The sequence below is a fragment of the Crocodylus siamensis genome, chromosome 7 (assembly GCF_052110815.1).
Source record: "Crocodylus siamensis isolate JL-2025a chromosome 7, ASM5211081v1, whole genome shotgun sequence".
Lineage (NCBI taxonomy): Eukaryota > Metazoa > Chordata > Crocodylia > Crocodylidae > Crocodylus > Crocodylus siamensis.
Window position 1 is genome coordinate 75,033,095 of NC_143401.1, and position 24,231 is coordinate 75,057,325.

Here is a 24,231-nt window from a genome sequence, read left to right on the forward strand (position 1 = left end):
AAACCCCAACTCTCCAGCCTGCCTGCAAGTAGAATGCCCGCCAAAGATTTTTGGAAGCATCTGAAGCCCCAGGTGCGGGTAAAGGATGTTTGCTAGTAGTAGAAACATTTATGATGCTGGACTCTTGGATTTGGAATTAGTTTGGCTAATTTGGCCTTGGATACAAGTTATAAAACAAACTTCCACTTCCAGCGGGAAGATCTTGGCCATACACCCACTGTCTAGAAATGGGACACTCCTCCCTAGCTTGCTCGGGGGTCATACAGCTGAGGGCAAGCCAAACTCAGGAGCATCCTAACCCCCAGCCTCCAGCTTGGGCCTGCTGAAAGATATGGAAACATCCGAAGCCCCCAGTGTAAGGCCACATTTGGTTCTTGAATGACTCACGAATTTGGAATCGATTTGGCTAGGCCCCAGAAACATTTTCCTTTAAAAAAAAAAAAAAGTCTGGATTTCATTCATGTGCTGGCGGGACCTGCCCGTTCGCGGGCACAGCGTGGGTTAAGACGGCTCTTGCAGGCCGCCCCGGCGGGGGGACACCGGAGCACAGGCCGAGCCGCAGCGCCGCCCCTTGCACCGCCCAGCCCGCCCTCGGCCCGACGGAGGGCGCGGAGCCGGAGCCGGCCGACATGCGGGCGCTGCGCGGGCGGCGGGGGGCGCTGCCGGAGCCACAGCCCGGGGAGCCGGAGCGCGTGAGTCCCGCCCGCGGCGGCGGCGGCGGGAAGGGGAAGGAGGCGGCGGGAAGGGACGGGGCTCCCAGCACGTGCCGAGCGCTGGCTGCCGCGGCCGAGCCGAGCCGGGCCCGGGCAGGGCGGCTGCCTGTCTGCACCCCCGGGGCAGGGCGCAGGGACGAGGCCCCAGCACCCCCCACGGCGCAGGGGGAAGGGGCAGGTCTGCGGCCCCCGAGTCCCGGCGGCGCGGGCCCTGCGGCTCCGCCGCCAGCGCCCGCGTCCGGGGGAGTCCCGCGCCGCCCCGCTCTTCGCTCGCAGGCCCGCGGCGCTCCGGCGGGCAGAAGTGGGAACTGCTCGCACTGCAGTCGGCAGGCACGGCTCTTTGAGTAGGGGTGATATCTTTTATTAGACCAGCCGAGTAGCTGGGAAAGGCTTTTTGCAAGCTGTCGCCTGCAGTCGCTCTTTTTTGGGCAGAGGGAGCCTCTGCTGTTCTGAGACGCCGAGAAAGGTATCACTCCTGCGCCAAGAACCGCGCCTGCCTCTGTCCCTAGACCGACAGGGCTACAACCACACGCCCACTAACGCTGAAATGAGAAGAGCTGCCTGGGCTGGGTCAGCCCCTAGGTCCCTCTTGCCCAGGTTGCCAGCACACAGGATGCAAACCTGGGTTGGGGGGAGGGGGCATGTTTCCCCTCTTCCTCTTCTCTGGCTTGCAGCCTCCAGCATGAATTGTTGGTTTTCCCTCAGTGGAAGCCTGGCCTGGCTACAAGCAAAGGTTAAGGGCAGTGTTACAAGGTGGTGTGATGCAGTTTTTGCCCTTCTGTTTTTCCTCCAGTCTGCAAGTGAGTTTGATCTTATAACTTACGGATCCAGGCCAAGCAGACTTCAAATCCGCAGAGTCTGATTTGTTGGTCCTTGATGGATTTATTAAAGTTAACCACCTTACATGGGTTGGTCTTTGATGAAGGCTGGGGACTTTGACTTGGGTGTGCTGGTGCTCTTGCTGGGACCAAAGCTGGAGGTTCCTGCCCTTCTGTTCAGGGACAGACCAGTCACCTGCTTGGCATCAGTAAGGAACGGTCAGATCCATACAGACTGTGGGAGGGTTTTGCCTTCCTCTGAAGCAGGGGACATGGCCCTGTACCCAGATCTCTTGGGCATATATTGACAACATTTTCTAGAAGCAGGACATTGGCTGCTGTGGTTCCCCTGCTTTACCCGTGGCAGGAGTTAGGTCTCTGTTGGGTCAGGGCTGACAACAGTCTTATGTAGAGTTTAGATTATGGTTTGTATGGGGTAGTTTGGATAGGAATTATCCTGCCTTAGCGGGGTGGGGAGTTGGATTAGATGGCCTCTGGAGATCCCTTCCAGCCCTACATCTTCATGACTAAAAATATTTCAGACCATCCTTTTAATAAATTAAGGAGAGATTCTCCTGTAATGTGTTCTGCTATCAGCATATAGTTAATGCCCTTTTTAACTAAACAGAGGCTGTTGCTTAAAAATTACATTAGGAGTTTCTTACCCTGTCAAGCGGGGCAGGCAAAGCCCATCCCACAGGCGAGATCAGGCCCACAGCGGACTCCATCTCCCTGTGTCACTGCAGCTGATTTGCCCAGGGCGTGTGGGCTGTGGATCACAGTTCTGCCTGGAGTGGACCTTGCAGTCGCTGCTGCAGATATCCAGCCCCGACCCTGCAGCAGCTCCCCACCCAGCCACACACCCTGCCAGCGCTGCTGGGGCTGGTCTCCATGGAAACCCTAGCCACACACTGTCATGGTCCTGTGGCTGCTGGGGTCTCCATGGAAACCAGCTGCATCTACGTGGGCAGGGGCTGCTGAGAAATGGAGTCCGGGCCGCCAGCCAGATCTGCCATTTTGACCATCCCTGCTCAAGGTACTTCATGCAGCTTTCTTTAATGGCATTATTAAACTTTCTATACAGAATCCTAGAATGCAGCAGTCAGAATCGAAGAGCATAGTGCTCCAGAACAGTGCTGATCACCACTGTGACCCTGAGGGCCAACTTGGGCCCTGCTCACCTGGGTCAGACCCACGCAGCCTCAGCTGGCTGCTGCATGCCAGGGTTGGATCCGATTGCCCCACACTATTCCTGCCTAGCTCCACACAATGGAACCAGACCCCGCACTGCTCTACTCATTTGATCCAGCATGCAGGACCACACTCCAGCCCACAGGGCTCCCCATAGGTCCAGAAATTTAGTAGCAGAAGTGCAGTGCCACTGTTCCCTCACCACCAAATTTTCAGACCCAGGGGGAGGATTGCAGGCTGCATGACAGCACCAAGGGTCGGATCGACTCATGGGCCAGGCAGGGGTTAAATACCCCTGTTCTGGAAGTACATTAGAAAAAAATAGTAGGAATATTACTAATTTTACTAATATTACTGCTGTCTTTTTTTTTTTTTAAATTCCTGTGGTACATTTAATTAAGCTCGGGGGGAAAACACCAAGCCTTTTTGTACACAGCAGTTACTCCATAATTCTGCCCATCCACCACTATATGCTATTGAAACATACTCCATGAAGAAGCAAACATATAGATCAATATGGGAGAATTTGAGATTCCCAAAGTTAACAGCATTATAAAAAGTTAATTGTGAGAAATGTTTTAAGGGGAGAAATCTGTTTAACAATGACAAATATTTGCTGATTTTAGTAGGCCATCTAGAATGTTACAAAGCAAGGGGACATTGCACAGCTCTGTTTAGCTATTATTAACAGTTTTAATAATCCCATCCTACAGCCAGAAAATAAAGGAGCTATCACCACCACCACCCACTGTTAAAGACTGGCCTTCTCCACTTCTATTTAATACGCAAGCAGAAATTGCACTGCTTGCACTCAACAGACACTACTCTTACCATGGGCCATGAGCACTGGAAACTGAATTAGCTGAATCAAAATATTTGGCTATATTGCCCTTCCTAGGGCCCACATATTGCCCATCATACTAGCCCCTTTTTAAAGGCCTACTGCCAGCTACTAAACTGTACAGCCTTTTACAATGATATGCTGCTCAGCCCTGAAGACAACAGCTGGGTTGGGCATGTCTGATTCAGTTGTTTGGGAAATTATTTCCCATAGTCCCTATGAGATGTTAGTGCAAAACAAGAGTGAGATGCTCATATGTCACAAACAATTCTTACATCTTGTACCAAAAATGGTTTTGTTATCCAAAGCACTCATATGACACTGAGAAATCATGCAGTAACATGTAGCAGTAGCAGACCTAGAGCACTATACTACCAGGAGGGTTGTAGTATAGCACTGCTTAGAACAACATGTTTGTTATGGTAAGAGGCAAAGGAACCCCAGGGCCCTTATCCTTCCCTCTCATTCTTATTCTCAAATTCATAATGAAATGAATTCAGTGGTCCTTACATTGAACTTATATGCAGCAATATAGCTAGCTACCTAGAACATGGTATGCCACTTTCTTACATGAACAAAAGGAGCCATGAATGTTAATAAATATAAGCATGAAGGAAACATTCTTTTATCAATTATAACATGGATGCAGACAAAGCATGCTGATCCAAATACAAATATGTAAAGTGATATGGTTGGCAGAAAGCAGCAGGAGCCAAGTCAAGCAGGAGCTAACTACTGCTTCATGAGGACACACCAGATATTGAGGAATGTCTTGTTTTAAGCTCTTGGAAAGAACAGGTGATAAATATGGGCCAGATTTGCACCCCACCCCTCAGTCATTTGGAATTACCTACATGAACTATGGAGTATGCCACATGTATTGCACAAGGGCAAGATGTGGTCTGGCTATATATCTCATAGTCCCAATCCCAAATTAACATATCATAAAGGTGCACATTATATACATCCACTTATGGCTATGATGTATGGTGCTGAGATCCAAGTAGTGCTAGCTATTTGGATATAGGAAACCTTCCTGTCAGAAGGGGCTTGCCTATGCAGTAAGCAAGTACACTGTAAAGTCATACCTAAGCTGTTCCTTATTCATGCCCATGGGGACATGCTTAATATGCACAAAATGTACCTTTGTGTAAGGTAGTTTATTCTACTTTGAAAACGGAAAAAGTTGCTTTGCAAGCTAATGGGCATGTCTACGTGAGATGTTTACTGTGCATTAGCCGAATAACACTGCACAAGTAGCATGGCAGTTAAAACCATTCTAATGTCCTACTGCACAGTATATTTAGGCTAATGCACAGTAAGCATCACAAAATAACCATGTGCTGGTGCCACTGCACAGTAACTCTAGCTACTGTGCATGTAATTAGTACTTCATTAAGCAAATACTAAACTAAATATGCAGTAGCTAAGGCACATTAATGAACGTGTAGACGCATCCAGTGTGTAACTATGAGTATCCACACAGCAAGTTAGCCCAACGCATGTTCACACCTTGCTTACTGTATGCTAATTTTCTCATGCAGAAAAAAGATCTAATATATACATGGAACTGGCACATAGTATAGGTCCTAAGGATAATATCCTAGCGGTAAATGTCACCCATCGTAGCACAGAATAGATAGCTGTGCTATTAGCTGTTTCTAAATAAGTAGTTTGATTAGGTGTTGCACATGTACCTCTACACAGCTTTTCTTATTGTTTGTTCCAACTTGAAAGGTCCTGTCCCTTTTGGGAGCAAATGCTGTACAGATCCCATATACTTATTGTCTAACGGGAAATGGTCCATCTGCCTATTACCTTATAATTGTTATTTGTCTGATGAACACCCTCTTTTGGATGATATTTTGTCTTATCACTAGTTGGCCTTACCTAACACTACTCACTTCACTACTACCCTACTTCTGTAATGTGCCTCGTAAGGACAGTCTGTTAGGAGTTTGAAGTTTGCATTTGCAGGATAAAAGTTTTTCACTTTAACTAAGCTCAGGTGAGTTTATTCCTTTAATGAAACACATTCCAACAAGGTCTCTCTCAGTTTCTGCCATATAAGCACTTCTCTTTATAGTGCGTGCCAGAGCATTGACCGGGGAAGTTAATAGGAGCCTCAAGTCAACCTGAGTCGGTGCTCATATGCTCCTATTCCATTGGCTGATCATGCCTGTTCAAGTGTGACATGAGCAACAACCCATCTAGTTAGAGGCTAACCTTGTCCATCAGAGAAATACCATTTACAGGTAAGGAAAAAAATGTCTTGTCCATGAATTCATGCTTTCAAATTTCTCTGACTCCAAGTGACTAGGATACATGGAAAAAAAATCCTCTGTTTCTTTTTGAGGTTACCCAGCCAGATAATAACCTCTCTTGGCTCAGACATTGTAGATTGTCCAGTAACAAAATAAGTTACTAGAGACAGGATAACATTCTTGTCTCAGATCTACATGACAGGTACCAAGTCAGATTTTCTACTAACTGTCTCCAGTGCAAACCTTGCATTTGCAGAGAGCAAAGTATCTGAGTTAGATCCATCATGCAGGTCTGACAGAGTTTTTTCTATAAAACATCAGTTATTGGTATCTTATGATTGTAATGCAGGTGTTGTAAGAGCCAGGCAAGTGGAAACTGGTTCCTGCTGTAGATTTAAACTAGCGGTAGAGCCGAAGATTCCTCTTAATATGAACAATGAGAAGCTGACTTTATTTTAAGCTTGCATAACTTTGTGTAAGCTATGTACTTCTTGGGTTTAATATCAAAGTCCTTAAAACGTTCTTCTCTTGGAAGAATCTTCCAATAATGGAACCTTTGACTACTAACTCATGCTATCACCGGTGTAATGTGATAAGCATATCTCTAGTAGATCCTTCCTTTAAAATGAATCATCTCCATGGCAGCTAGAGTGTAAATGGGAGCTTTGCTAACTGATGCAATGGGGAAAGTGAGGCCATAGGTTTGCTGTCTTCAGGGAAGCTGGCACTGTTTTTTCTAATCTCTGTACTCTCAGACTTTGTACACAAGGTACAAAAAGCTAACACTGTGGTAAGTCCCGAGTAGGGGCAGAAAAGGGGCTGGGAGGCAGGGGAGAGTTCTCATTCTTTTCCTTCCCTCCCACAACTCCTCTTGTGAACTGTCCCCAGTGCATATATCATTCATGGTTTGCTTTTATTCTTTTGCGCGTTTAGGCATTTTTGTCTGTACACCACAAGTGCACTTTAAGAGACAGCTCTCGCTTTCAAGGAAATCCTGATTAACTTCATGTTAATTTCCAGGTTCTTTGACTTCAAGCCCAGCAAAGGGCTTAGCATTTTCTAAAGGATTATGTGTAGTGATCCCACAGCACTCCTGAGTTAACAGTACTGAAGAATGTACTCTGTCCAGTCCACTCACTGCAGCTCCAGGTGCACCAAATCCAGATACAAGGCAGTTTAGTTGCTCTGAGGCCACCCACTAACATGCCAGAAAGAGCTTGAGAGTGGTGATGGAGATAGCCCCAGGAGTGGTTTCACTACCTTATTTCCAAGCTTATGTGGAGTGAGACTGGTAGGTGGAGAGGAGGCTAGCAGTGCTCTCAGCCTTGTGGAGTAGGAGCCTATTTTGTAGATATAGTCTCCTAGGTGAAATATGGGCTGATAACTAAACTGAACAAAATATAGCTGTGCCAGCTGCCGTTTTATTACTGCATATATAGGATAAAACACGTTGGGCAAAGAGCAAATATCAGTAGAGGTAAATGCCTGAAATTGAGGCTTCTAAGAAGATATTATAAATATTATAATAAATATATGTATAAGAAGGCAAATGACAGTCTGCCTCACACACATCTGCTGTTGCATTTGGATTGGTTAATTCTATCTATTTAGTTCTTCAATCTGTTTTTCTCTCTTACATGTTCAATGTCTTCTATGAAGCCAGGAAATGAATTTGTGGCAACTTCATTTTTACTCAGAGGGAAAAAACATTGTTCTGAAAAGCAGATTTTTTCAACACACACATTCACATTTTGCTCTTAGGGGAGGTTAGTGTGTACCGTCTTTTAGAATCATCTTTTCTTCTTTACCTGGCCTGCAATAAATATGATCTATGTTTCTTATGGTGGCACTGGACCCACACTGGATACACTGTAGAAAATGATCATTAAGGTGATCCTCATACTGGAATTGCTCCTGGCAAACGAGGTGTCATTTTGATGTAATGTTTTGCCTATGGAAACTAAGTCTCTCTCAGCAACTAACTTTTTAGTCTTTATTAATCATAAACTTTGATCCTGCCTTGACTGTGTTCTGTTCACAATCAAAATTAAGGTATTGATTGTTACTGTTCCATGAGATAATAGTTCACATTCATCAAATGCAGGAAAATTTAGCTTTCTCTTCAGCCTTCTCTGGAAGCTTCCACAAGTTCTTTTAGCATCAGCATGATACGACTGTCAGTCAGCTACTCTGTATGCTAAATTTCTATCACTGATATTAAGTATCTTAAACCCCCAAACAATACCTTGAATTTATTTTTGATAAGCCAAATTTCTTATGATGCATAGCAGTAAATCACTTTTTCCTTTTATCCTTCATCTCATACATCTTGCTAGTTATGCTGCTCTACTAGTATGCCATAGCTTTTAATAAAGGACGAGTCCTGCAGCAACAAAGGGAAACGAATGTTTTCCCAGTGGAGGGCAGCCTGTCTTTAGAGGACCTTCTCCGACTTTTTGTTGTTATATTATTCACTTTCTTAGTACAATACATATTTTACTTTTTGATTTACCTCCCTTACAAATATCCTTTATTCCTTGGTAGTGTTCTTTTTTCAACTATTCTCCGCTGAGGTTTATGTTGTATTGATCCATTTTATTTTTACATAACAGGATTTCTTGTACATATTCAAATTTTAAATTTAGTTTCCATGCTTCAGTAGTCTGTTTAGTTTAGTGGCAAGTTATTTCCTGCCTATGAGACACATCTGCTAGTGAAAGACTGAACACTGTTGTTCTTAAAATCAAAGGTGAGTTCAAAGGGGCATAGGTGAAAACTTTCAAAAGTACCCAAGTCTCACTGAAAGTCAGCAGGACGTAGGCTCCTAAATACCCAAGTCATTTTTTAAAATATTTGCCCATTCTTCCATTATAGTGTAAAGTCACATGGTATGTCTTTTAGGGACAAACCCCATGTCATGGCCAGCCTACACTGCTGAGCTGCATCTGAGAATTCTTCCTGATGTACCTTCTAATCCTTGTCTCACATTTCCCCTCCGAGATGGGAAGATACTGTTGGCCACCATTTTACTGATGGGAAAGTGATGCACAGAGAAATAGGGGTATCTGTGTATGGCATAATGCAGTACCTTTTCGAGATACTCAAACTGCTTCCAACTGAGCTAACTCAGGGATCAAAACCACTATAAAGAACAGCAGGGCTCATTAGCCTGGTCAGAATGTATCATTGACATAGATACCTGGTTCTGGGACCCAAGTTAGTATCTCTGCCAAGTACTGCACTGTACTGTATAGATGTCCCAACAACCTTGAAGTTACAATGTAATGTGCTGCTTTGCATGATGCGTAAACTGAGATACCTAAAGACATCCAGCAAATGCATGGCAGAGTAGAGAACTAAATTAAAACCTCCCAAGCTGTAAACCAGCGTCCTCAGCATCCAGCTAAACCTAGGACCTTTTTCTCTGTCATGGCTTTTGTTGTTTTCAGATGCATTATCCAGTGCTTGATAAAGGTTTCTAAATAGTCTTTTTTATTCTTCCAGAAACGTGTGTGTAAAAGTTTAGAAACTGTTCCAAATGAGAGTGATGCTCACTGCCAATTAAACGAATGCACCATGGATTACTGGACTATGGAGCTGGATTCTAAACAGAAAGGTTTCCCAGAACAATGTATCCCTCAGGCTACAGAGGAAAAGCAAAATTCGGTGGTAAGTTAATAGTGTAAACAAAATATATTTGTTAGTAGAATGTGTTCTAAATATAATAAAATGGCAAATAATTGCTTTTTTGAGAGTTTTCTGTATTCTTGTTAATTAGATTTTTCAAAATCATGGAAGCAGAAGTACTGCCCAGCCTTGCCCAAGATGTATTGCTGGAGAATCTGTAAGTATATTAACCTTCTTACTGTGACATAAAAGATAGACTTGTTCTTAAATATTAGATCCATAAAACATAAAGTTAATAAAAACTACAATTACATTTCTCAGGAATAAAGCATGTAAATAAAAAAGGCAGATTGATTTAGCTTTTCCTAGCTAAGCTACTAGACTACAAACTAATATGTTTCTAGCATCAGGTTGAAAATATAGATATTGCAAACACATTTTTCAAATTCACTCTAAAAAGCAGAGTTTAGTGAAGAGACTGAATGAATATCTTGTGAAGTAGAAATAAACACACACTTTTCCATTGGTATTTCTCATTAGGATTCACATGGTCATTAAAAGCAGAGTTCTAGAACATTTTACGTAGACTTTTTATTATGCTGTTCACTGCTTTTTATAGTATTTCTATTCTGACTGCAGTGTAGCATAGACATACCTCAGCTAGCTTTACATTAACTAACACTGCTACTTGTAGCAGTCTAACCACAAGAGAAATGGAAGCACTATATGTTTCCCAGCCTCTTTAGAGACAGGGAAGCTAACCCAGACTTGGGTACAACTACACCATTTTACTGTAAAGTTGCTCTTGTGGCTACAGATTTAAGCTTAGACATTTATGAGTACAGCAACAACAGACAGTAATGCTCCTCCAGTTCCTCTTGCTTAACAAAGGACAGGAATTCAAATCTCTGGATAGTAGGGATAAAACGCTTGGGACCTCAGCTTAGGGAAGCAAAAGGGCCATCTTTCTAGTTTCCTTAAGTCCCAGATCCCACACAAGGCTCACCATGAATTACTCATTCTCCAAATTCACAAGAAATCCTCGAACAATTTGTTATAAAGGGAGTTAGTGGCTCCATCTACGCAAGCAATTGTTATTGCACAGTCTTTTAGTACTTGCATAACCAAGTACTAAATGACTGTGATGTAACTAATGTTACTGCATGGGTATGCCCACACAGGCTTTTTCCTGACACTACTGCACAGTAGCTTGTGACAACTGCACAGTACCATCATGTCACAGTTACTGCCCCCCCCCCACTCTACTGCCAGTGTTGACTTCCGCTTGCTCCCTTTTATGCTGCTGAACCACAGAATTTCAAGGAGAGCAAGGAGCTAGGAGCAGTCCTGTCAGTCCTTCTTGAAGAGAAGACTGGATGTTAGGGTGAAATCCTTAATTCAATGTGAGTTCTGCTATTGCTTTCAATGATTTCAATCAAATCAGTGCTCCTCCTCAAAAATCAGAAACTGCCTCAGAGAAAACATTTGTAGTCAACATGGAATGGAGCTACAGCCACTTTTTAAAAAGGTAATCCATAAAAGGTCTCAGGGGTCTTGTTCCTTTGAAGAATGAAATATCTACAACAAGGCACTGAGAGCCAGATTTTTAAATGTTTTTAGGTGTCCCAAATACTTTAAAAAAATCTAGCTCTGAGTAGCTTCTACTCGTACTGCAGACACTGGGAGCAGAAAAATCAATTCTCTAAGTAAGTGTTATAAACTCTTTGCTCCCTGCTGTTCCTGCACTTCGAGACATTTAAAATCATCTCTGGATTATAACCCCACTTGTATAGACTGTGTTTTGGCATATTTTGGAGAAGTCAGTTTTCAACCACATTTAACTGGTGTTCAGAGATACAATGGCATCATTAGGGTTAGCAACATTCTTTAATGTTCATGACTAGTATGAATGAAACTAAGGCTACTGACACCCATACCTTTGTAGCACTAAATTTACCCTTGTAATGCTACAAAAAAAGTATTTTTCATAGTGTTATGTATAATGCTTGTACAGTTACACATCACACTGCATGGGGCTCTGGGGCTCCCAGCATCCCACAGTCCTCCACTTCCCTCCCTCCAAGCGTGGGTGGTGAGGGTTTGGATGAGAGAATTTCTGCCTCTGCTGTAAGAGCCCTGCCAAGAGCTGGGGCTCAGGCAGTGGCAGCAGGATTACTTGGGGTGATGGGGCCGAGGAGTGCAGTGCTCCTGCCACCCCCTCTGGCAGCTGGGACTTTTCTGGCAGCTGCTGCCAGCTGATCACTGACAGCCTGTCTCCTTCCCTGGCAGTGGAGAGGACAGGCTCTCAGTGATCAGGTTCCCTGGGGACATTTGAGGTAACATTGTAGGTCCCTAGCCAGGGGGCTGGAACACTTCTGTGAACCCTTAGCACTATATTTTTGTAGTGCTACAAAATGCTGAGGCACTTTGAAGCATCATAAACACCTGTCTATACCCTAAGTATCAGTGGACTTAGGACCGCACTTTTAGCTAATATTAGATCGTGTTATAATCCAGTTTTAAATAATATTTGTATATAGATATATGTCTGGATTCCAAGGAGCACAATTTCTATTTTAGCAATAGCATTAGAAATATAACGTTGCTTGCATGTCTCCATATTAAATTTTACTGATCTCCAGTAAACATATGACCAGAAAAAATAGGGTAATATTCAGACTTAATGTTAGTAGGTTCAGCTCATTTGAAATTGAGTGTCATGGATAATCTGCCTCTGCCATTTTTTAAATTAGTACATTTAGTATACAGTTATCTGAAAGTAAGTATGTGTTGGAAGGAGGGAATCTTTGCTCTCACTGTCCTTTACAGGAAGATTATGATTAAAAAAAATTAAAGATTTATTTTTCCCTCTCTGCTTGCAACAAATATAAATGTCAAATTACACATTTATGGGGCTTTGCACATCTTCCACTAGGTAGGTTTACCTCCCACTGTCATCTTACAGTGGCAAATGTTTTTTTCTCAGGTAGCACAGGGCAGTTTTAAACAGATTTCCCTGTTATTTCCTCTTTGGTTAATCAGCTGCTTCTGGCAATTAAAGGGAATATATGAATATTTTAATCAATATTGTAGGCATACATCTTCATTCATAATACTTTTTTAAAAAGCAGTATTTCCAACTGAAGTATAACACTTAGCAAAACTGGTACAGGCTCAGTCAACTTAATTTTTTTCCAGAATTCAAATTTCTCCTTAACACAAGTCAAATTGTGTCAGTCATTTAAATCCAAACATGGACGTCTTTCAAAATTAAAATGGATATGGCCCCACTGAGAAGAAGGAGCCCTGCTATAAAAAGAGAAAAAGCCTACAAGGAACATAAGAGTGTTAAAACCATAATAAGAATATGTAGTTTCTACAGCTTACAGAGAAATGCAAATGAATTAAAACATGACAGCTAGCCTGGGGTAAGTCAGACACAAAGCCTAATGGGCTGAGATAATTTCTTTGTAGCGGTGGTCAGTGTTGTGTCTTATCAGCATTGTTTTTGCACTGGAAAATCCTGATTTTATGGAGTTAATGAGGAACAAAGATCTTGACTATCAGCAATTCCAGAATACTTCTACTTTCAGGTCTGTACTTTAACACCTCAACTACACTGGGGTTTTTATCTATGTTTAAACAGGTTTCCAGCTGGAATTGGTTAACTATCAGAGGAATGGCCCAAGACTTAAAATAATACATATAAAAGTTATGTCTGTTGTTTCAAAACAGAATAATGCAACTATAAAAAAAATCAGCCTATGTGGGGGAGCAGATTATTTCAACATTTACAATTTCAGAAGTGTTTTTTGGAGTGCTGTATTTCCAGTCTGCATAATACAGGAATGAGGGGAAAATAAGTGAAAACATTTTGGGGAAAATAAAATTATGTAACCTTACCTGAGTTGTTCGAAAAGCCTTTATAATGGGCTATATACATAGTACTAGGAGCTATTTGATAGACCTGTGCGAAGTGGCTAGTATTTGCTTCAGATTCGGGGGACAGTGATTCGATTCGGTGATTTGAATCACTGTCCCAATTCGCTTTGGCCAAATCAGCCAGGCCAGGCCCTCCCCCACCGCCCCAGCACTTGTTAAAAAAAAGCTCTGGTGTTCAGCAGGTACTGCCAAGCGTGAGGTGATCCCCGCTGCCCCCCACTTCCCACGCTGCATGGGGGACTCTTCACAAGCCGCCGCCCCCCCCCCCCCCCCACAGGTACCCCACCCGGGCGAGATCCAACCCTTTAAGAAAAAAATGAAACAACACTGGACTCACCACTCCTGCTGGCAGGGGGAGATCCCTGCTGCCCTGCGTCATGTAGGGGGCTCTATATGAGCCCCCTAAGCCCCAAGTGTGCTGCAGGAACAGTGAGTCCTGGGGCTTTTCTTGGTTTTTGTTTTTCCTTAAAGGGCCAGACCTGGCCAGGGCAGGGCACCCATGGGGGAGGCTGAGGGAGTGGGGGGAGGGTTGGGGGGCTCGTGACAGAGCCCCCCATGCAGGGTGGGGCAGTGGGGGGCAAAGGGGATTGCCCCGCTGGCCAGCAACTCCCGGTGAGCACTGGGGCTTTTTTTTTTTTTTTTTTAAGTACTGAGCTTGGGGGGGGGCAAGCAGGGGTCCCCCCATGGTCCCCTTCCCCCAACCCCCACTCCCCAGCCCCTACTTACCAGCTGGAGTCAGCTGCAGGCACCGGGGACTGCCCAAATCATCAAAGCTTTCTGAAGATTCGGAGAGCTTTGAATCAATTCAGGCCTTTAAATTGGTCCCCTGGTTCAATTTGGATTCGGAGGTTCAGCCACCGAATTGGGCCGAATCTCCTCTGAATCAAATCACCACCTGAAGTTTTGCACAGCCCTACTGTTTGATCCATTTGTAAACTATGCACACAATGTATTTATTCTCATTTAAATACGTAATATAAATAAAAATACACAAGTTACTTTCAAAGAAAACTTCTTAACCAGAAAATAAATCCTCATTCTACTCTGCACATGTTAAATATTTTATGTTTAAATCAAAATGGGAACATCTCTAACATGTTACAGTTACCATTGTGATGTAAAAGTTATCAGTATATTGTATACGGTTCTCTTGTTTTCTTCTTGCATGGTTATATTTTTAATCAGGCATCTGAAACTCTTATCCAAAACAGGGCACTGTTTCCCATACAAATTACATAGAAAAATTTCTTGATTTTTTGTATCAATAAGTTGTTTGCTATGTTATTCGCATAATCAAGATGAGATGTTTCTAGTTTAACTAATAGTTTCTCATTTATGACAAAGAGCACACTCAAAATAAACATTGCCACCAGTTTTAAGTAAACTTATTGTTTTGTGACTTGTGAATTTTGTCATTTCAGGGGCATTTTAACCATATTCTGGACTTCTAGAAGATAAGAGATTGCAAATCAGCAATAGTAATTTTTTTAACCTGTAGGAAAAAGGACGTATAAATGCTGTACAGCTGGATTTCTGTACACACCCATTCAATTAAGAGCATGGACTTAGATTTGTTATACAGGAAGATTTTTTTATATATATTTTTGGTGTACAATACCTTATTCCTTGGTTTTTACATTGGAAAAATGTTTTTAATTCGAGATTGCTTCCATCTTGATCTTTTTCCCCGGTGCCTCTCACTCAGTCAAGGTTTTCCTCCTAATCTTTATCGTGTTAGTAATGAGTAAAGAAACATGTAAAAATAGGACTGATTCAGGTTTTTTTAAAATTACTGCTAGCCAAGCTTTTTATCCAACCCTGTAAACCCTAACTCCTGTAAAGAGTCTTGCTGGAGCATTTTCTATCCTGTTTTGGATAGTTTTATAGGTACTAGTAGGGAGCATTTCTTGCACATAGATGAGGAATTTCATTTGTAGCTCAGCCTCATGGACGGGCACCTAAAGGGAGGGCTCTTTGCACAGACAGATTCTGTTCCTGTGCTTGCATTTGTTTGCATCCAGGTACCCTGTTTTTAAAACTTTCCATGTTGATGGACAACACAGTTTTACATACGCAGATGTCCTGGTGAAAGAGAAATGTTAAAAAAAAAGTTAGCAGTGTTATTTTCACAATATTCCATAGTTAAAAGTGGAATGCCATTACTTGCTCCAGGCAGTGGCCTACTCAGAACTGTCAAGGATACAACCAGCCTGCCCCTCCTTGAACCCAGCCTGTGAGGACTGATTTGCTTTCCTGTTGTTGTAGTCTGGCATGGGACAGCATTAGAATTTGGGTCTTTTAAAATGCCATAAAGCATCGTAGCTTGAACATGTTATTAAAATGCACAATAAATATAATTGTTTAATAATAATTAATGTTTAATAATAAATTATTATTACTGCCACAGAGTCAGATTTTAATAATCTTCTAAAATGAATCCATAACCAAAATTCAGCTATCTACTGTTGTGCCATTAGAGTGTGAGGGCAACATGCAGTTTCAGTTGAAGGATAGGGAATCAAAAGATAGACCATTTCTTGGAAGATGAGGAGCTGGGCTAATACGTCAGAGGCAGATAGACATGACCACACTTCTTCTATAATGCATGCTCTGGTAGGTACACAGGGAGCACAAACTGTTTTAATTTGGAGGCTCTGGTTGTGCCCAGAGGCTGCTCAAGGGAGTGCTTCCTTTAAGCATCCAGGCACAATTTAGCCCCAGACAAACAACAAGGATTCTGGATCAGAGCCTTAGCTACATTCGCTGAAGGACCCAAATAGTTCATAGGACATTGTGGGCATTACAGCTTACTACCTCCCTACTAATGGGAACAGTCAGGAGCCAGTTCAATTCCCCAAGCAATTTAAAACAGCAGCCCTAAAGCCACACTAGGCCGGCAACAGGCCTCTAAGGGCTGATATGCATCCAAGGATTATGAGAGCACAGAATGCTCAGCTGATGCCCCTCGGTGCTGCTCCCTGAGTTGTAGTGGGGAGAGTTGTGGCTGGCAAAGGGTTGGCTGTTTCTAAGAAAAAACATTTTCTTAAATAAATTGGTAGCATACAAATATAAAAAAGAAGTCAAATCTATAAAGCAGACCTACACTTTAGTGGCATGATTGCCTATCTTTTTGTTAGCACATTTCTTCCACGTCAGTGCAAGTTTTAGTGATGTTAAAAAAAGAATTCCTTTCAGTGTGTGGATTTTTTTTCAAACATTTTTAAAAGATCTTCATTCATAAAAACAGTATATCTGTTAAAAGCTGGAATCTTCCCACAGCAACCTCGAAGGGTGTCTGGCTACTGCTAGCATGATTTCTCTTGAGATTGCATTTTTTCCCTGGAAATGGATGCAAGCTTTAGACCTAGCAGCAAGGGGGTATTTTCTTATTAAAAGGATAAGAATGAGTGCACAAGTTATCATCTACTGACATTGATGCTTTTAAATACATTTTTTTTAAATGGGGAAAAAAAGTTGCTCCTAACCTTACCATAGCAGAAAGAGGCATACTTTGGTAGTGATTCATTCTTGTAAAATTTCCCAAGTTTTAGTTTTAAAAATATAGATAATATTACAAGCAAAATAAAGCATGACTGGGCACAAGTTTCTCTGAAGTAATACTTCAAGTAGATGGCTAAAAGTACAAAGCCAATAGTATCTGAAAATGTAGTTATTATACAGCAACTTGAATCCTCTTATGTTTTATTAAATAAAATGCAATACGATTAATAATGAGTCTAACAGTGTATAACCAGAGAAAAAAATATGGCAAAAAACTAAAACAGAGTATAGGACAAAAGCAGTCTTGGTTCTGCTACAGGAAAAGATTGTGAGAATGTGTTATAGCAGTTCAGCACCACCTTTTTTTAAAACACTTGGGAACATGTCTGTGTATATTGCTAAATTAGAAATGTGTTTATATGTTAATGGGAGAAATTTGAATTTTTTCAAAATAGCTTATTGTCAGTTACCTCTTACACTCTATATGGATACTGTCTGCAATGTCTTCCTTTGCTTTAATATTGTTATTTAGAAGAAAAATCTCAGTTCATCTAGCTAAGTGATTGACAGTTACTAACTAATCTAATCCACTTTGAGAATAAACTATGTTAAGTGGACTGGAGGAAATATTTTTAACAGATTGGACAATGAAGACCTCTTAATAATTCACCACTGTCACATCTTACCTAAGAAGGGCTAAATAAGGTAAATTATTTTGGGGAAAAACTGAAAAATAGTCAACTAGTTATTACCATCTTCACCACATCCTATAATGTGTTTGCTGTAAAATAAGCAACAGCTGTATAAAAAGTTTGGTGAAGAGATTTTAGAAGATGCAAGATACAGTTTTTCTTCCATTTGTTAAAGAAAGAGTCATTAATAGGTTTCTGCTGGCACCTTGCTACTCCATCCCAGTGAGAATCATTATTGTAGCTTTTTCTTTTCCATCTTCTTTCCCAACTAATTTCTCTAATGCTTGAGTTCTGGGCTTTACCTAATTTCTTTTCTTCTTTTAGCTAAACCTTGAATACCAAAGACCACAATCCTACTGAAATTGCTGGTAATTCCAGATTATCTGGGCCCATCTACAGTTGACATTCGACTCTTATTTCATAGTCTGCAAAAGCAAAAGGGAACTAAAAGTACCCTGTGTCAGTTATCAATATGGCAGTAAACACTCTTTCTGCTTTTGATTAACAATGGTGTCTATTATGCAAATTAGATAGTTTCTTCACTACTCAAGATGAGACCAAATTTGAGAATTAAAGTAATTCACGTGTGGCTCTTCCAAGCTTTGTAATGGCAACTACTGGCAAACTCTCAAGTACTATTTTTCTTAATGCAACTTACAGAAAAATGAAAAAAAAAAAAGCTTCTGGGATGTAACATTTTAGGAGGGAGGGGTAAGAATCTAGTTGTGGTGACTTCCTACTATTTATGGTGTTGAGCTCTTGAAATACTGATGTAAAGCCCTGAAGTGAACTTGGCTACATGTTACTGATATTCTGGGAATACTCGACACAAATCCAAGTGTATTCTGTACCAGGGTGTCAAGCTTACCTTGCACCCTGGGCCATAGGCCACAATCTAGTAGTAGCTCTGGCTTTGACCCAGCACAAATAGAGGCAGTTCCAGTATAGGGCACACAACTCGGCTCCAGCTCCTGCTGCATGTCCTGTGCCACAGCCATAGTTGCTATTGCCCCTGCATGCCCCATGCCACAGTGGGGCCAGTGGCCAAAAACTGGGTCCACAGCAGTGGCAACAGGCAAACCAGAGCTGTATCAGTCCCCACCCTCCTGCTGCCAATCACCTTATCCACTACAGCCCAAGGGCCATGCCCCCCACAGCATCCCATGGCCTACTAGCTGCCTTGTGAGTTAGATCTGGCCCAGCGGGCTATATGCTTGACACCCTTCTGCAAATGGTATCCTTAATCATGTGAAATGCCCAATATTGTTAAGCAGCTTTTTGTCAGCCTGCTGCTACTGCCATTGAATTCAGTGACAAATCCCTACTTACTTCACTAAGACCAAGATATTATTATCTCCTATGCATCTCTGCTGCTTCTTTCTTTGCCCATTGTCATATGACCACTGTTACTAATTATAAAGATGCCACATGACACTGTTCTCAGTAAAAGGACCACTCCAAGACATCTTCCCTTGATTTTCATGAACCAGAATATGCAAATTCCTACTGCAAAAAACTGAGTGATGGATGTTTATATCCATATCTGGATATTCTGGGCTGCTTTCGACTGTGTGTATATGCTAAAATAATTTTGAATGATTTTCCTACTGGAGTAGGGAACAGGTATAAACAAAGCAGCATAAAAAAAAGGAATATGAAAGCCAGTTCTTTTAATATATTTAAAAAATAACAATGGTGATTTTTTTAAAGAGTATATTGCATTTGTCACCCATTCTAGGCTTGCCATCAGTCATAATGGTCAAGTAGAAATACTGACATACATAAATGCAATACAGATTTGGACAGGTGAAAATTCTCCTGAGTAGACTTACTAAAGTTGCACTAGGACCACAAAAATTATTCTTTGAGGAATTTTCTTCACTCTATTCTATGACTAACATTTTGCTTTTATTGATAAATACTAGATGTGTGTTTTATATTTCCTAATGTTTATGCTTTTGTACACAAACACTTTTGGAGTGATGCTTTATTGACGTGTATAATACTGTTTTGGTAACTGTTTTTAATGCAGATAAACTGATACGACTATGAAGGGTTTTAATTTTGGATTTTGTAAATTGTAACTTATAAGAGCAGTACCATTAAACACCACCTTGACTTACTTCGAAGTATGAAACTGTGTATTTCTTTGTGATAGAAATATTTTTGTTTACCTAATTCAGATGTTATTTGTGTAGGCAGGTGCCATATCCCCCATCTACTGTGAGGAAGGTATGTGTAAATAGGCAGTTGCCACCAAGCAGCTGACACAGGAGAAGGCCTGTCCCTTTTTATCTTGAAGTAACTGATTTGTCTGTCCACGTCTTTAGATTCCAGGATGTAGGAAATGGGAGAATTTTTCACTCTTTGATTTGTCCCTGAAACTAAGAAAGGTGTACTGCTGAATAGCTTTCAAACTATAAAACATTTGAAACCTGAACAGTAGTCAGGCTTTAAAATTACTTTACATAATTTTACATACAAACAAAAGCAACCCTAACGTTAACAAACATATCTCCTAAGCCAGTAGACTAATTGCAGTTATCCATTTAAATGAATTGGCCAAGAGTCACATGATCAAGTCAACTGGCCAGGACCGGTCAAGTTAATTTTGGCCAAGAGTCATAATGGTAGATGGGGTGAGGGCGGGGCGGGCGGGTGCTGCTAGCTTTACATTATTTTTCATTGTTTGTGAATAGCAATTTAACACTAGGAGTCTCTTCAAAGTCCCATTGAAATGAATGGACTTCTCCATGCAAACATTGGCAGGATGCAGCTCTGACAGAGTACAGGGCAGATCAGGTTTCCAGTGTTCTAGTAAATGTAGCAGGCACTATTTTACAACACTCATTCAAAAAAGAAAACCAATGAAATTGTGTACTATTCACCTGTTTAAAGTTGGAATCAGGGCTCAAATGGCAAAGCTTAGCCCATAAAGGTGTTTTGTTTAAATCATGTTTGAAAAAGTACGAGTAGCCAAGACAGCTCAAGTTTAGGGGACACTTGCCAACACATATATTAGCAAAAGTTCAGGATTCTCAGTCTTTGCTCTTTCACATACTCAACACCACAAGTATTGGACCCTCTTTCCTATTTTGGAGCTCTCCCCTTCCCCCAGTTATTCAAAGCTCTGCAGAGCTGAAAACCAGTGAAGAAAGAAAAAAGCAAATGCATCACTCTTGTAGCAAAGTTTCGTGTTCTAAGATTCACTGTGTCTCCTCATCTAATATACCAGTCTACCAGAATAATAACTTGTTGTGGTCTCTTGGGCAACACAACCACCAATTTTGGTGCAGCCACAATTTTTACTGGCAAACTAAAGGCTTCCGCAGGTCAGCATCATGCAGGCAAAGCCAAGCTCATGCTAATATTCTGGCTTGCTTAATTTTCCAGGGCTTTTTGCAATTGGCTTCACACTGCAGGTGATTTTTTTTCTTCTTTTTTGTAAGATTACTACTGATGCTTGAGCCTCACCAATAATCAAACCTAAATTAGTGTTTCCATCTAATCGTGGTTATTTGCTGACCTGAACCTAACATTCAAAGGTACAGGTTTATTGCTATCTTTGTAGATATTCTGCTTTGGAACTTAACATACGAAAAATAACTTTAAAAAAGAGAGAATAATGCAGTATGTAATGCATAAATCAGCAAACTTCCTGGCTGAAATCTTTAATGGAAATTTTGAAGTTAAATCTTCTGTTCTATTTAAAAATCTCAACTCCCATGCTTTTCATCAGATGGAAGTTAATTGATTATGGGGAGAAAATCCTCTCTCTCTCAAATGTCTTGATAGGCAGGCAATTCTTACAGTATAACCAACACTAGCACATTATGGGAAGGATGGACAGATTTCTGTATCAAAAGAAGGAATTAAAGATTAGAATATTTGAAAATCATTCAGGATATGATAGAAGGATAAAGAAGTCCCACAAGAGCAAATGAGTTCCCTTTAAAATAATTAGAAAATCTGCATGCTCAGAAGCCTAGTAAGCAATTTTTTTAAAGACAGTGAAGAAATAGTTACAAATAGTTTGTGCTCTCGCATGCTCATTTTTGTTCTGAGCCCCTAAAGACTTTCTCCTTGACTGGTGTCATTCTCCCATTAAACAGATCATGTAGCTACATCAGTGACATATTTCACACAACTGTTCAGCCTGAATGTAACAGATTAATGGCAGTGACTTTGTAAGCTTTTTCCAAAGAGAGCTACAGGGGCATTTAGAAATGGCTTGGAAACGGCCCCTTGGGTAGAGCTGGAGCCAGTGGCTGTGAAAGAGGAACCTTCCAGCTGCTAACTTGAGAGATAGGAAGCGGGGCCAAGAATCTTTGAAAACCAGGCTGTGAATGATGAGTGGCCTATACATGAATGAAGCACATAGGCTTGTGACACCCAGATTTGAAAATGTTAGTCTGTGGTCTTCGTTATTTCATAATAAATAGTACCTCCAAATCTGATTTTTCAAATTATAGTTGTGGCCTTCTAGATAGCCTATGAAAAGATTTGTTTGATGTCTGACCATATGAGGGAGGAAATCATGCTGAAGTTTGGCTGCACAGGTTCTATAACTGTTGATTGATCCTATTTATGATCAAACATATATTGTATCAGCCTCTGGCACTGATGCTGTTTAATAATGACACTTGTTTTGTGGCACCAGGTGTGGTAATATACATTTGTGCGATTATGGTGTTGTTACTAAAACTATATAGAAATCGCCACATGATATTTACTTGCAACACGGGGTGTCATTCATGAGTTATACATAAATGGCAGCTTTACATATTTGAAAGGAACATGAACTGCTTCGTATCTTAAGTATGTTCCCAGGAGAGAACACCACCATTTGATCTATTTTTGATTAAAATGTAAAAATTAAAAATTAAATCAAATGGTAGAACTCCTCTGGGAAAACATACTTCAGTTGTGAAGTATTCCCTATAGTAACCTTGAGAATCTTACAGCTGTATTGTCTCATCTGTAGGTGGTCTCTTTATGTCACACATAATTAAAATGAATTGCTGTTAGAGAACCCATACTACCACATACAGATTTATGAACCTTGAGGCACCTCCATTCAGACACAAACAGTGATATCGGAAGCTGACTCCAAGTGTTGATAAGCAGCATGAGGACAGGTAATTGGTAAGTACAATGTTTACTGGTGAAGGTTAGTTATCTGTGCCATAAGAGAATAGAATAGGGGCACACTGTAAAACATTAAATATACTTCCAATAAAGAGTGTTTTCTGGAGGAAGATAATGTACAATGTAGTTTCATTATACTACATTTTGCTGTGGAGCCCAATTGTCTTCAATGGTTAAAGTATTCAAATAAAATTTTATATATTAAGAAATGGCTAATATGTCACCAGAAAGAATTGTGAAATTGGATTTACTAGGAGAAATGTGCTTTACAAAATCTAATACAACTTGTTTGTATCAAGCTACTTTATCAGGCTGTCTCAGAATATGTGAATGTGTATTTGATAAGATTAGAGAGTAGTAGAGATCAGGAAAAATAAGTATAGAATTTGCATTCACATTTTCACATACCTGAAGGACAAAATGTCATTTTTTTTTTATTTGGTCTTGCTTCTCTTAGTCTTGTCAATACTATCCATAACAGTGATTTTACGTGGGTTATATTTAAAACTCCCAGCACATCTCCAAAAGTGAAGTGAAATCTCTAGCTTGAATGGCAAAACATAGCTCAATTCATTTTTGTCGAACAAAAAAAAAATACAAGTATTAGAATTCTATCATCATGTAAAGATATTTTATAAAACCTTTGTAATAAGCAGTAGAAATATTTTTTTTTAAAAATGATCAGTGTAGTGATAATTCTTAGAAAAAAAATGTCTGTGATCTTTGAGTATGGAAATGTTTCTTTGTAGAGACATTTTCAATGTATAATCAAACTGAAACCTTTCTGTAATTGCACAGTAAGAATCCTGTTAAGTTTCAAGCAAGAGTGCAAATTGAATTTTGGCCTATAAAAGTAACTGGGATCTGCTAATCTAGAGAACTACTAGACATTTTCTGGTTCCCATTGTCCAGAATATTTTACATCACTACCATTGCCATCTAAATAGGTGTGATACTTAAGCACTTGAAGCAATGCTGATGAACCACTCGAAGTCTGTAAAAAAGCCAACATTTTTTACAAACAGCACATTATTTCCCTACGATTCAAATCATGTTCAGGCAGGGACGTGAGTGGTTGGAGAAGTCCTTGCCCAGTTCTGTTCTTTCACTCCATTAGTGACCTACTTACTCTCATCCCTATGTTTGAGCTGGAGTGAGCTATGAAGCCAGCAATTAGGGCACCATGCTGACTTGCACTTTCTTCTGAACACAACAAAAGATATTATCTCTAATATGTCCTGGATTCACACCATTAAAGGACAGTATCAACCAACATTGATTCTTATCTACTGCCAGAAAAAAAAAAAAGACTAAGAGCTTAAGCCTTTAGACCAGTGGTTCCCAATCTTTTCAGTCAGGGCACCCCTCCACCATATTTTGAACCACAGCAGGGGTTCTCTCAATTTGTTGCTACTTCCAGATAAAGATGCCCCATGCACTTTCTGCACACATGCACAGCCCTGCTGAGTTAGGACTCTGAAGATCAGCCTAAAA

The 24,231-nt window shown here is 40.9% G+C and overlaps 1 protein-coding gene across 2 annotated transcripts; it reads left to right on the top strand.

Moving 5' to 3' along the window:
• Positions 1-496: 496 nt before the first annotated feature.
• Positions 497-19,711, top strand: C7H10orf143 (chromosome 7 C10orf143 homolog). Of its 2 annotated transcripts, none has more exons than XM_090057718.1 (4): positions 497-692; positions 9,332-9,496; positions 9,606-9,671; positions 12,653-13,896. In XM_090057718.1, exons 1-4 carry the CDS (start codon positions 630-632, stop codon positions 12,746-12,748), a joined length of 390 nt encoding a protein of 129 aa, XP_089913844.1. In that variant the 5' UTR covers positions 497-629; the 3' UTR covers positions 12,749-13,896. The 2 variants fall into 2 exon arrangements, with proteins under 2 accessions (XP_089913844.1, XP_089913845.1); XM_090057719.1 differs by lacking the exon at positions 12,653-13,896 and adding an exon at positions 14,818-19,711 and having other exon boundaries at positions 513-692.
• Positions 19,712-24,231: the final 4,520 nt, after the last annotated feature.